Source organism: Dermacentor andersoni, chromosome 3 (genome assembly GCF_023375885.2).
Source record: "Dermacentor andersoni chromosome 3, qqDerAnde1_hic_scaffold, whole genome shotgun sequence".
Classification (NCBI taxonomy): Eukaryota; Metazoa; Arthropoda; class Arachnida; order Ixodida; family Ixodidae; genus Dermacentor; species Dermacentor andersoni.
In genome coordinates, this window is record NC_092816.1 from 76607540 (window position 1) to 76622420 (window position 14881).

Consider the following 14881-nt stretch of genomic DNA (forward strand, 5'->3'; position numbering starts at 1 on the left):
ACCTGGCTCTTTGCTAGCGGGAATTGTAATGCACATAATAAACAGGTCAATAGTTAGCGAACATTTACCGGATGTTCGTACAAGCAAGCTCAAGCCGTGTTTCGGATCTGCCCCGCGCACGGTGCAGTGACTCCGGCACTAGGCTCCGTCTAGCGTACGCAAAAAGACACAATTCCGTTGGGCACGTATAAATATAAGACGGACGTCTTAGTGCGCCCAAGGAACACCGGCAGCGGCGGTACCGCGCTTGCCCAATTCGCAAACTACCTCCTAGGTTCAGTTATATTAGGCGCTTGCCGCGCGCTCTCTAACTTTCGGTGCACTATTTGCAGAATTCTCCAATAAGCGACAATTCTCTGTCCACATATTGCAGCAATAGAAGGAACTGCAATGACGTTTTGTCAACGCACCGCGCAGCAATCGATTTCCATTCCTGGCCCAGATTCAGCGTCCACATTTAAATACGCTCGTCTGAACTCGCCTGAACTCTGAATGTTCCGACGAATATTTGGCGAGAGCACGGTCCAGCGATTGCGAATAATCTGTACTATATTCAATAAAAGGGTTCCTCTCTGCTGGGCCATTCAAGCAGATAATTTCGTCGTACTGCGGCACTTCACTGCGGAAAGCATTTATTTCGGCGCGACCTTTGTATAGTTTGTATTTTGAACATTACATAACATAGTACAGTCGTGCAGTGGGTTCCCTAGAAAAAGGTGTGCCCGCTATATAGCCTAAACGGCTCATATTGAACTCGAAGGCGAAAAAGAAAAACATGAAAGGAATTCGAGAAAGGAGATCTAGAAAGGAACCATTAGCCTGATATGACCAAGCAATCCAATAAAGAAAGAAAAAAATACCAGTCAGACAGCGTGGGTCGTTATAAAGGACTGAAGAACACACCGAACTACGAGGATGACATTTCCAATGAACGACAAAAAGAAATCCTCTCAAGTAAGAAAATATCGCCAATACCTAATGGAACTGGTACAGACAATATTAAGGACGTTGACCCCTTTGCGCAGGCACTCCGAGGTATGCGCTTCGTTTTTCGATATCGCGCACCAGTGGACTCTAGCGGCCTCGAATTTCTCTCTCGGTGGCGGACTTCGGCTGCATGTCGTTATCGTGTTCAAATATAGGCGTGGAACCACATCGGCCGGGCGCGGCGACTATAGGGCTGCCAACTTTCCCGAATTTGGCGGGGACAGTCCCGACGTTTGAATAAAAGTATCGAGTCCGATTTTAACCCAATCGGGAAGGCCAAAGGTGCCGAATTTCACATTTAAAGAAATTAGTAAAAATAACATAATAGTAACAATGGTAACTGAGTAACAATAAATAGTAAACCGGGTTTTCTCCTTATATATGACCCTGGCAATTAGATTGCACATTGTTTTCTTGTGTTTTGTTGCATTGTGATAAACGCAAAGGTGGTTTCGCTTTCGTTGCGGTGGTCCTTCAGCATCCCTCTCCACCAGCACAATCAGCATGACAGCAGGACCGCCGTACGACTCAGGCGGGGCTCTTGAGAGCAGCAGCCAACCGACGAAAGACGGAGCTCAGTGCTAGTGTTCCCCATGCTCACTGCCCGCGGGTCTTTCCAGGTCAGGGCAGCTGCAGCTCCATAGGCTCCTATGCATGGACTTTGTCCGCACACCGGGCGTGCTTCTTAGAACGGTGGCGGCGGTACGGGCCGCCGCCGGGGGAGAAGCCCTCCTTTCCCGTCTGCTGACTCCCTCACGTCGCAGGAACCTGGTCCCTCAACAGCCTCCGAAGACCAAGAAGCATCCCAGGAGCCACACATCAGTGACCCCATTATGGCGTGGCTCATTTGTTTTGGGAGTGCCAGCATCGAGAGTGCTCAGCATCGGGACCTCCACCTGAGGGCAGTGCAAGTGTCGTCCTACGTAAATTAAGCCACATTATCATTGCGATAGCAATCATATGAGCGCTCCAGGCGCATTTCCGCCGTCAGCGTCATCGTGATCTTCTGTACAATCTCCAAGTGCGATAAGATTGCAGCTGCGCGTCGTATGCTGTAGGCGCGAACGAAAACGTGTGAGGGTGAACCGAGAAGTATGGTGGCTTGAGGCGCTGGTGTCTTCTCGCGCTCGCAAGGGAGGAAGGATGGGTATGTGTGCGCCATCCTTTCACACGCGCTAGAAGGAGGCGGGGGTGGGGGGGAGACGGGGGGTGTACGAAGGGGAAGGTTAGTGCGCATCTCCTCTTGTACTCCAGCTGCGGCTGAACGCAGCCGCCCGCATCCTATCTGAACTGGGTTCGAAGTGTAGCCGGTCGGATAAGCCACTGGCTTCGTGTGCGCTTCGTTCTGGCGCGCCAAGTTCGCGTTGTAGCGAGATGCAGCACGAAGGGGAATTCCTTCGCCGCTGCTGTTGCTCTTCATCACGCCACCTTTCTGACAGCGAGTATCCGCGATCATCGAGCGAGCTATGTTCGTGTTCGCGTATGCGCGTCTGACAACGCGCTCATTAATTTAGTTAGTAAGCGAATGTTTACAGCCGTTTATGCAGCTGATAAAACGACTAACTTTATTTATAGCCGTCTAACAATATTGTGTCGCAATCAATGCTTCGCCTGTGATGCAAAACGGACGCGCTTTTTTTTTTTTTGGACAGTAGCGACACTCAGATCTTTGCCGGCGCCTCCGCACCTGCGCCCACTGTGCTCCTCTCATTCATCCTCACTGTAGCCGCGCAGGCGCTTCCTGCGCACTGATTGGCTGCAGCGCGCGAAATCGCCCTATCAACTACGCCCCCCATCACAAAGACATCGTGAAACTTGCTTTGGCTATGTTTTAGTTTTATTGCGATAGCAACTACGCGGACACTCCAGGCGCATTTCCGCCGTCGGCGTCGCCATAGCCGTGAGGTTCCGTATAAAGTCCCAGGTCGATATAATCGTCGCCGCGCGCCGTACGCTGTATGTGAGAGTGAAAGCGTGCCACGGTGAGCCGGGGATCGCGGCTCAATCTCGCGCACGCATGGAGGAAAGCGAGCAGGAAGCGCATGTCTTCCGTCGCGCGCTAGGCTCAGGAGGGAGGGTAGGGTAGGTTCAAAATACAGCGAACCCCCCCCCCCCCCCCCCGCCCTTTCTGGGCCGCTGTACCTTAAAAGCTACCTGTGAAGGGGACACAGACCATCGCACGCTGTGTTTTCGCGGCTTAGTTCGCGTAGATGCGAGACGCAGCACGAAGGTCAATTCGCTCGCTGCTGCTGCCGCGCTTCCTCGCTCCAGCGTTTTGAAAGAGAGTTTCCGCGGTCATCGAGTGAGATGTGTTCATGTTTGCATGTGCGCGCGTGGCACCATGTTTGTTAATTTAGTTAGCATGCCTTTGCTTACAAGTTTACACGGCCGATAAAAGTACTATCCTTACTTCGTATAGTTGTCCACCAACTTGTTATCACAATCGATGCTTCGGCTTTCGGGCAAAACTGCGACTTTCTTTTTTCCGGCTGCCACTCCCCTTGCCATGTGTTGGTTGCGCTGCTACGGCGCACATGGGCATCGTCTGACGGAAGAATGCCTGGCTGCTGTGCTTTTTAATGCCGCAGACCGCCGGACAAAGCACTAGCGTTGTTTACAGTCCCCCAAAGAAAACGAGACGTCGTGCGCCGAAATTAATGGTTGCACAACACCGGAAGAAAAAGACTCCGCCCCTTCAACGTACGCCGTTCTGTGCGAGGCAAGTACTGTACTTCTCCTGATAACTGTAGACAAGATTGCACGAAGGCTTTTATAATTCTTTGCAAGCCACACTCTTAGTTCAGTTTACAGCAGAACACCGGTAAACTGCACATAAGGCGCGTGCTTAAAGCGTCTCGGTAACTTCTCTTTTGTTTCTTTTACTGTTCGCGTCATGATACAGAAAGCGAATGTGCAAGAAGAGTGAAGGAATTCAGTAAAGATACGCTAACAATGTTATATGCTCGCAATAATACATTATAATAAAAAAATATCTGTCTTACTGTTTATATTTGTGAAGATATTATGTAGAAGATATTTGTGATATGCGTATTTGTTTTTTACCCATACGTGGGTTATTTATAGCTGTATACTATATGAAAGCTATGTACACTGTATGAAAGCCAGGCCAATTTCTCGCTTTCATGTAATTTGCTCCATCTTGCGGGCTTTCTCAGAACTGATTTGCCAAAGCCGTGTTTCGTTGTTCTATATAAGCGATATTCGTACTGGTTGGTCATAAATGAAAACTATATATTTTGTGCGTCTAAAAACGTTTCCAGCGAGCACCTTGGATTGGTTGAATAATTGCCCCAAAAAAATAAAGACATCCACAGAAATTTGTTTGTCGGCTCTATTAACCAGTTCAGTGTGGTTTAATGGACGGTGTTAGTTCATTGGGCACAATACAATGCGCAAATATTTAACGAGTTAAATTTCGTGTCCATTACAATCGTACTGAAGGCTGCATTTGCCCGATAAAATTACGTTCACCAATGAAAAAAAAAAAGTGAGACGGTTACGATACTTCCTAACGCGAAATTTGAGCGCAGCTGTATACTTGTTTTCATTTCGCGGTATATTGAGGCCAAGAATTTGAGACCGAAATCACCCGCGCCGACTGGCAGTGGACCAGTACCGTCAGCGTCTTCACAGAGCAAGTGGCAGCACGGGAACGCTGGCATAATAAGCGACATCGGAGCCAGCCGTTGAAGAAGACGAAGACGAACGCGCGGGCAGTGGCACGAGCGCGTTCGCGCATATACGCCGAGGGACGACGACACTCAACCCAGAACGGGTGCCTAAGAGTTGCGCTCTTAAAAAAAAAATAACTGTAAGGTCACAAGACCTACTCCGAGGATAATGTCCAAGCGCACTTGTTTCCCGAGTCATGCGCCCACAAGTAGCGAACGGTTAAAGCAGTCTCTGAAACATCTCTCATTAATTTCACTCGCATCCCGGAAAGCTCCACCGTTCCGTGGAGTTACGCGTCGGAAGTTCAAGGACACCGGCAGCGAATGGCTTGAAGGATAAAAAATCGCGAGCGACAAATTGTTTACTGTCAAACCAAATAACGTTATGCTCTCATGCGTGAACGTGAGAAATTGGCCTGATTTTTCTAACGCATGCTATATGTGCCCACTCTTGAGACTGTGGCGTTCCGAATGGACAAAGAAATATCACTTAACAGCTGCGTAAAGTTACGTCGGCATCCACCGTGCAGTAGCAGCCAGAAGCATTAAAGTAAAGTTATGCAGCTGGCGTGCTTTATTCGCCACTTGTCACAGAATACCAGCAAGGAGTATTGCATTTGCCGCCTTATTTCTGATAACATTTACATGTTGCAGTTGTAGTTGGTTTATTATGAAGCGTTACTTTCGCGTTTCAGTGCAGCACAAAAGGCACCCACAAGCAATTGACGTTATTGAGAGAGACAGGGCGAACATCAGATTCAGGTGCACCAAAATCTACTACCATACCACGAATTCTGGCTCACAGATATCTCCTACCCTCCATGACGACTCGTCTCGGCAAAAATTGAACTTTCGGTTGAAAGGATTATTCGCAAACGAGATATGCTTATGCTAGCACCACAACAACTAGCGTGAACTACTAAAAAGAATTGCTTCAAATTTTCCTTTTTTCCTAGAACTATTGTTGAATGGAATAATCTTACTGATGACGTTGTAACCCAATGCTCACTGCCATTATTTGAGTCGCGCCTATGTTTATGTAGCGATTGATTTACTGTGTGTGGTTCAGTAACTGCTTGCATTTGCACATCGCGAGTGACCTATGTTATGTATCGCTGTATTTTGTACTTAGATGTTTCAATTTCACTTTGTATGCACCCTGCTAAGGTCCTGGAAACAGGGCCGCAGTATCAATAAACAAACAAATAAATAAATAAATAAATAAATAAATAAATAAATAAATAAATAAATAAATAAATAAAAAGTTATACCAGATATACTTTCCATACCCTGGCTATATTCAAGCGTATACAGATGGTTCTTGCCAAAGAAATTCTTCTACAGCTGACTTTGTCATTGCAGAATGGAACCAAATACAGACGTTTAAACTACCTCATGCGACACCATCAACAACATCTGGGCTTTTTGCAATGTTGTATTTGTTACGATACGCAAATTCAAAGCAAACGGGGGAACAATGGACCATCCTTTGTGACTCGCGGGCAGCTTTGTCTTCACTTTACGGTGACATCAGCAATTGGCAAAGCATGACGCTAGTTTACGAGACCCTAAAGGAACTCGCAAAAGCAAGTGAGGAGGATCGCACAATCAGGTTACAATGATACCTGGCCGTTGCAATACCCCTGGAAACGTTGCGGCAGACAAGACAGCTGGACGAGCGCATGTTAATAACGCCACACATGGTCCCCCTCTAACGCAAGGCGAACTGCGCCACATAATAGAGAGCTTTAGAATAGGGGCCCCAATATTTTGGGGCCCCAAAGAGCTTTGCGGGTGTTAGCGTTGGGGCACGCAGGAGTGAAGAGTTTTAGAATAGGGTTTTACGTTTGCGGATAGCGTCTTGCGCTGACAGCGCCACTACGGCGTCAAAGAAAAGCTATTAGAAATAATTAAATAAAATATACCATTTTATGATATGAATAGTAAATTTGACTTGCGTGTATTCGCGTTTAATTACAATTTAGAGGTTATTCTTCAAGCAGCAAACAATTAGTTGTGCTTAGTCTTGAGCAACAAAACCAACTTTACGTGCCTTCACCAGCCAAGCTTAGCCGTGTTAGGCCTAGGAGCCATAAAATCCACACTCGAATTCGGAATCAGCGGCGTCTAATGAATCAATCTTCATAACACACGTTAGTTGAGAGAAAGCGATAACTGCAGTCACTTCTCCTAGCTTGCGAACTTCACGCGTTACCGCGAATCGAACCCGGTTTGGTGCTAGGTTAGAGCCGTCGCTTGGATGGGTGCCGCCATGTTTGTTGACGCAAAGCTTTTGGGAACGCTATTTGAGCTCCCGCTAAATCGGTGAAATAGCGTTCCCAACGCAAAACCCAAACGCAGTTTGCGTCTCGCGCATGCGCAGTGGCTTTGACGCTATTTCTTTGGGGCCCCAAAACGTTTGGGGCCCCTATTCTAAAACTCTGTAATAAGACAGATCTCGACCCGTGGTTGCAAAGCGACATGGTTCGATCAGAACTTGACATCTTCAGATTTATTCCACACAGACCCATCGCTTCAATTCACAATCCCGTCCACATTAGGTAGAACCAGAGCCTTTGAAGCACTCGTTCACTGTCTGCGGCTCGGTACCGCGTACACAGAACACTTTCTACACAAAATTTCAAGAGCTGACAGCCCGGAATGCACTTGTGGCCACGCGGATGAGGATGCACAACATCTTCTGGTAGAATGTCCACGACACGACACTCACAGACAACGCCTAGCACGCGATTTAGTGGCATTAGACCGCAGGCCCTTCAGCTTCAGGAAGATCTCAGGTCCTTGGCCAACATACTCATTGCAAAGGCGAGCGTTACTGGCCCTTCAAAGATTTCTAGAAGCGAGCAATATTCTCAGAAACTATTGAGGAGAGTGTTTAAGTGGGATAAGCTCATTCCATGGGATTCTTTTTAACCCGACTTTGGCTAACTCAGTGCCTGCATTAATGTACCTTCATTTGAATCTAATCCGTACTTTCTTGTGTGCCCTGATTTTAGTGTAGTTGTGTAACCGGTGTTTGTATTTACATTAGTGCACCTATGTGACTGGACTTTGTGTTGCTGTGTTTCTGAGTTGACTTTCAGTTTTAGTGTGGCTTTAGTGTATACTTATGTGACTGGACTTTGTTATTATAATTTCGAGTTGACTTTTTGTTTTCATGCGTTTAAGTTAATTTTTTAATCTCTACGTGAAAAGTAGTAGCCGGCGTGAACTAAAGGCGACAACATCTCCCAAGTACCATGTAATATCAGAAAAAAAAAGCGACGTAGCGAAGTTCAAACGCGTGCCCAAGCGCCTTCGGTGCACTCGATAAAGGCGGATTTGTAAAAAGCTACCACGTATGTTCTTGCTTATCTTATGCTTATTTAATGCCATGCATACGAAACGATCGCACGAGTTGTTTGCAATGTTTAAATTTTCTGTGTGCCGCATCCCGCCCCGCCGCGGATGGGCTCATCGGTCACGAAGAGCAAGGGGCTGAACTATTGCTGGATAGCCACATGTTAGAGCGCTTCCGTCGATTTATTTCGGATACCTTTTCAAAAGTATTCGTCAGCACGACCCATCGTAACTCTACCACAGTCGTACCAGTGCCGTTAGGCGATTAATTCCGCAACAGTGCTTTAAACGGACGAAACAGCGAGCGCGCAGTGCTTCCACCGCGGCGCCCGTCGGCCGCTGGTAGGAAAAGCGGGCCGTGCGCAGTACGCCGGCCCGCAGGAGAGTGAAATACGAGAGGAATTTGAGAGTAAAGCCTGCGCGCGCGGAAGCGAGTGTCGCTACTCTCCCGAATAGAGTGGTTTTACGTCATACGAGGAGCGGATTAGGCCGGCGACCGGATCAGCGGATTCCGACAGGGCCATTCTGAACTCGCTTTTGGGTTTCGCCAGGGACGCGCAGTTCCTACGTCGGTTCCCGAATATGTCTCCCCCCTCACTCTCCTTCATATTCCACATAATAGGCCTACGAGCCATCCCTTAGTAAATCATCATCATCATCATCATCACCTTGGTAGCCGTGTTAGCCAGGCAACTACTGCCCATTTCACGCTAGAGCGCGGAAAATCCAGCGTCCGGCATCACACATCGATCGCCCCGGCAAAAATGGCTTCCAGGATATTTAGAACCACGCACACCCAACCACTTATGTACCACCAAAGTTGCTCATACCTTGTCTTTCATTCTTTACAAGGTTATTCCTCGGAATTTTGAGAACGGCAGCCCATAAACAAATGTAATAGAAAAAAAACACCGACAGCGCATGTCCTTTATGTTGGCTCTTTTCGGAGTGAAATATTAAAAGTGCGAAACAATCACAGAAGATCGACCCGCGCGAGCAGCCCCGTTTCTACGACAAAGCTCGCCTACGTGCATAGCGTTCCCAGCCAGCGCTTCCCAGTAAACATTACGGTTACATAAGCTGCAGTTGCCGGGAAGCATGAAAAGATGTAGGGGGTCCTTAAACGCTATATCGCGTTCCGCTCTTAAAGGCGAAGCTTAAGCGTCCTCCAAATTTTTATTGTTTTAAGTATTGACATGGTAGCACTTAAAATATTTGCGAAACTTTGTTCACTTGCCTGGAGCCTTCGCGACTCTCCGCTATAAGGAATTCGCACTAAGTGCGGTGGCACATTACAGGCGTCAGCCATATAAACGCTACGGACTCGGCTCCTGCGCCGATCTACAAGAGGGGTTATAGTTGCTCTGACCTCAGGCACGCTGCGTCCAACGTTCCGTCATGCAATCTTTTATCCGTCCAGGTTACGACTATCGCCAAGAGCACCGTAAACGGTTCCCCGTGCCTTAAAAAAGCCGTGAAAGGAGCTACTTTAGGGGCAAGTGCACAGAGATAAGGCGGTCAAGTCGGGCTCTTATATATAGATAGATACCTTTGCCGTCCCATGTGCAGGCGTCCCGTCCTGACGGGCTGAACCACGACGAACGAGTGCAGGAAGTGCGAGGCGATCATGGTGGGCATGAAGGGCGTGTTCTCCTCCTGGAACACGATGGCCACGATGTCGTTGCCGATGTGCCGCTTGCGCTGGAGCTGCGAGTGGATTAGGTTTTCAGTGCGTCAGTTACGGGGCGTTATACGGTCGCCGTTCACTGTTTTCCTCAGATGCGGCGCCGTGCGAAGAGACAAGAATAACTACGGCGAGAGGGTGGCATTGGAGCACGCAACTGTTTCACTAGAGATTACTGAGAAATTTACACGCCGGTTCAACACGTTCATCGCCGTGCGTTTTTTTTTTTTTTTTTTCCTGAGCATAGGGAGTTAAGGAAGTTGTAGCCAATTTCATGACCTCCCAATACATAACTCAACTACGAGCTTCAATGACCACTGAGTTTTATAGAGTGCCACCCGCAAGCGTGCTCAGAGTTTTCCCAATAAGCTTTCAGCAAGCCTTCGCAAGAAACTAGGAAGTATGACGTTACGGAAACCAGGTGCTGGAGTGTCGTTTGTTATGCCGCTGCCAATCTCCGGATAGCAGCTTAAAATGAATCCCACAGACAAGAGAGTTGGACGCGTTTAGAATTAGCAGCCGAGCCACATTGCAGAAAGTAATGACAACAAACGAAGTATCGGTAATTAAGCACATAGTGGATCCACCGAACTTAAATAACGTAAATATCACGTGGGTCCGCACCAAAGCACGCTATAAACCGTAGCCAATTAATCTCGAACCGTTTCTTCTTGTTCCTCGAGGAGCCCACACATTCGCAGAGTGTTTCCATTTCCGCTAACGAACCGAGTGCGTGAAGGCAGTCTGGGCTCTATATAAGAGGAAGAGAGAGAGAGAGGAGGGGGGAGGGGCGCGCTCTTGATTGCACACATTGTCCGCTCGCACCACGGTACAGCGCGCTCCCTCATTAGGAAAGGCGAGTCAATCCGAACGACGCCTTAGCTCATCAATTATCTTCGTAACCCAGCGGCTACGCAACCTCTCTCCTTAATAGGCCTCGGACACCGCTCCGCCGCTCCCACGCCACGCAGACCTGATTTCTACGCGACGTTCGGTCGAGGCGCTGTGCCTTCTACGTCTTGGCGACGGTACAGCCTTGACCTTTCCACGCGCGGCGGTGACGAGCGCGCTTTTCATCGAGCGCGACAAGTGTGACGAGTGGCGGACATATACCTTGCTGACGACCGCAGAAAGACACAATGGCTCCAGTGAAGCGCCTGGAGAGCCGGGGTGCGCCGCGTAATAATCAGTGCGTTTCGAGGGAAGGTGCGCTGTCGTGTGCACTTCAGTGTTTTCGAGGAGGAATAAAGGTTCTATAGGGACCGCTTTCCGATACTGTCTACAGTGGTGGAGGCCTATTGCGAGATATACCGCTACATTTGCTAGGAAATAATCCTTCCTCAATACTGACTCGCCTAATTGCACAGAAGTTCAGAAGAGCACTAATGATTTGGACCAGTTTGTGCACTGGCATTCATCTGTATACCGTTATACAATGAAGCCGTATGACAACATACTGATATAGTATGGCTCGTACGTACTATAGAGTGGCAAAAAATTCGAACAGGAAGGAACGAAGTAACACATGTCTTAAGCTTCGTTACTCGAAATTGACACCGAATGCGTTTAAGTCGTATCGGTGTCTCGTACAATAAAAAATAAAGAAGGAAAAGAAAATTGATGAAAAATCTAAAGGACGCGAATACACGCCGTGTATAGTTTTCCTCCCTCACGTTCGTACTCCATACATGAGTGTGATGCTGACAGCATTGTTACAGACTACATACACGTGCACGTGAAGTACACAGCGCCTGCGCACTTCAAGTGCGTGCGTGTAAACGCTACAGTGTCGTAACCTTAGTTCTCCTCAGCTATAGTGCGTGCGATACGGGTTTCCAGTAAATTAGGCGACCCGGTATAACAATCCTTGCATCGCGGCCTCGCATGTAGAAGTATGAGGCATGGTGCCGCTTCCGGCTCGCATAATAGTCGGGCACGTTAGTGCGCGCACTTTCTATGGCCGAACCATACAGTGATGAACAAAAGACCGCATCCGCGACTCTTATGGTGAATTCCACTGGTCGATCCGGAGCACGTTTTCTTGCTCCCTGGCAAAGAAGTTGAATTCCACTGGTCGATTAAATGCAAGTTTGCGTTTTCCACTGGTCGATTGGGATCAACCGGCTCCGCGACGGAGCGCGCCTCGTTGATCCGCCGAGCAGAGACGGATTTCACCGGAACTCCTACGACGCGTTGGCGTCACTTCCGGATTGCTCGGGTGGCTTGGCTGTTTTCAGCCCTTTTTGAGTCGTTGTTTGGTAACCTTGTGCAGTTGCTTACATTCTCGAAATGGTGTCCTTCAAGAGTGCGGCAGTGCTTCTTGCCTTAAAGCAATTCTGACAGCAGCTCTATTTCCTCGGAAAGTAGCAGCAGCGACTACGACGATTTGTACGTGCTTTACGAAATGGTGTTTAAGGTGCAAATGACGAAATCGCGATATAGCTGGCGGATATGGCGGACGCCCAAATTCCGCTGCACTCCCTGCCGGAGCATGTTTATTTTTCGCTGGTCAATCTGGATTGGGCAGCCCCGCGACGGATTTTGTTGATCTTTCGTGGATCCAACACCCCGCTCTAGATCGACCAGTGGAATTTACCGTTACACTTCCCCACGTATCAAGCCACATGCGAGGCCACAGCGGCCCCTTGCAACACGGTTGCACGAGCTGCAGGTACATATAAAAGGAGCTATTCCCCAAGTTTACATTTTTTGGTGCCGACGTTTTCCAATATCCCAATAAATAAATGAATTGATTAAATGGACAACTAAGGAAAGCGCTCAACTCAGCCACTTTAAGTATGTTTTACTTTTTTGACATTATAAATGCGTCTGCCGTAACAGTTGACACGGCAGAACGAGCGCGAAGAACGAATGCGGGTGACGGCGCCATTTTGGCACTCTTGCGTCAGCTCCCGCGACATCCTATGCTTTGGCGTCGGCTGGTCGAGGCTGTAGGTAACCGCTTATGCTGTGAAAAAGGAAAGCAAGGATTACGCTGGTCTCGAAAATGCAGCCAGAGCTGTGCCTAACAGCTTTCCTGGCCGCCGCTTGCAAGAAGGAAGAAGAAATCAATAAACAGAGAAAGAATTTGAAAGTGTGAAAATACCGCGAGATCACTGACATCGCAACGGCACCCTTTTCCCAGCCACTTCGAGCGAGAAGTTCAAAAAAAGCATTCTCGCATTCATTTCCTCAGCTAATATGTACACATCCGTCGTTTTTTAGTATTTCGTCGCCAATTAACTGCAGAGAGAGTTTCGAAAGAGCTACTTAATAGTGAAAAAAATTTAAAAAATGCTTCATTGGTGCCAATTTATTCGCGTACTTGATCCAGATCAAGAAGGTAGGGCGGAGTTCCTCACACGCAACGATCATGGAAAGTGACAGAGAATAAAGCCAAAGAAAGCATAGGGGAAGCTGATTCTGATATTTCATCGAAACGTATAGAAAAAAAAAAAGAACAGGTAAAGGCAAACGAAAGCTGACGAAAACGTAACTTGCCGCAAGTGTGTACACCGAACCCGCACTATCCACATTACGCGTGCGGTGCTTTGCTAATAAAGTTACAGTGGCGCCATTCCTCCGGCCACTTTCTTGGCTATTTGTGTACAGGATTAGCTTTGGCTTTGGCAGCGTTAGCCAGCGCCACTCATGACAAACATTCTCAGGACCGATCTGTCACTTCGCATATACGTACACTTGAGGCGAAAAAAAAAAAGAATCGATCCCCTCGGATGTTCCCATTCCTCTCGCTTATCACAGTGAAACAGTCGCCGGAAAAATATTGAGGTGCAACCTTTCGTATATGCCATATCTTACTAGCCATACAAACGAACTGGGCAACTCCAGTGTGCTTAGAAAAAAATGCACCAAGAAACTGAAACGCTGTCTGGGACTGGCGTGGTGAGAACAATTAAAACGAGCCCAAGGTCACCTGCTGCACGTCTCCTTCCGTGTACGGCAGCAGCGTGGAGACGTGGAACATGATCTCGCAGCCGTTGAAAGACGTGTAGAAGGACTCCTGGCCCGTCTGGCCGTGCTGCGTGTCCAGGCCACCGCGGAACCTGAGGTGAAAACGGCCGAGACATAAATAGAAAAAAAAAAGAAATAACGTTAGAGCGGCTAGAGATAATAGGTGCGCATAATTGCGGGGTCGCCGCCCACAACGTGACCGAGGTGCAAAATGGGAGCGAATTTAACACGAAGCATAATGGACAAGTTAATGGAGTTGCTAGGGTCTTTCCGTTTCCGGAGACTGCAGGGGACAAAAACTAATCTGCTAGAACGAAAAACTGTATATATATATATATATATATATATATATATATATATATATATATATATATATATATATATATATATATATATATATATATATATATATAAGAACATTATGAAAGCGTTGACGCGCCATGGGACATATTAAAGGATGCGGCGGTACAGCGCATCTCGAACGCTTATAGTTGCACCACCTCTACTTGTTTGCAGCAAAGCACGGCACGCTGGCAATACTCCAAAACGCAGCATCACAGCCAAACGCTTATCTAAGCATTAGCAATGGTTCGAACTTTAGGGAAGTTTGCGCATGCACTAGGCATACACGAATAAGCCAAATGTTCGTCAAGATAAAAGCGGCCTAAGATCTCTTTTATCCCGTGGATTCTAGATTAAGTTATCCCACACACAGCGTACGGAGTATACCTGAAACCTTCAACCGAGGTTGCCAAGGCAAACAGAGGTTCGCGGTTGTTTCGGTGCTACGATCAACGCGCATAAGAAAGGGCTTCATAACCGGAAGCGACGTCACACGTTTATCTTCAGCACATGCACCCAGAGAACATTGGCCTAGGACTGTCACAAGGAGGCTTTAGCTTGGGCCCACCCCACTGTAGTAGTACATGTGAAACGCGAAACAGGCAACGGCTCAGCCGCTTGCAATCAAAAGTACTTGAATCAGAAAGACAATGCCAATAGAGATCGTTCCCAGCATAACTTTTCGTGCAGAGACTGTCTGCACGATATCTTTCCATCGAAGGCCTCGATATTAAAGAAAGGGCGTTGCCAAAAATGGCCAAATTTAAATAAAAGTAGCGCGAACATTTGCTTAGAGCTGTGCATTCAGGGAAAGAAAGAGAAACGAAATTCGAATGCTACGAAA

The 14881-nt window shown here is 47.7% G+C and overlaps 1 protein-coding gene across 2 annotated transcripts in view; it reads right to left on the reverse strand.

The window, feature by feature from the left end:
- LOC126544595 (rap1 GTPase-activating protein 1-like) overlaps positions 1 to 14881 on the reverse strand; it is a 292574-nt gene that overhangs the window by 35741 nt on the left and 241952 nt on the right. For both annotated transcript variants that reach the window (XM_055061716.2, XM_050192017.3), the window contains 2 exons: positions 13658 to 13787; positions 9589 to 9746 (listed from right to left, as the gene is read on the reverse strand). In XM_055061716.2, coding sequence (XP_054917691.1) covers positions 9589 to 9746; positions 13658 to 13787 — 288 coding nt within the window. The remainder of the gene's footprint in view (positions 1 to 9588; positions 9747 to 13657; positions 13788 to 14881) is intronic.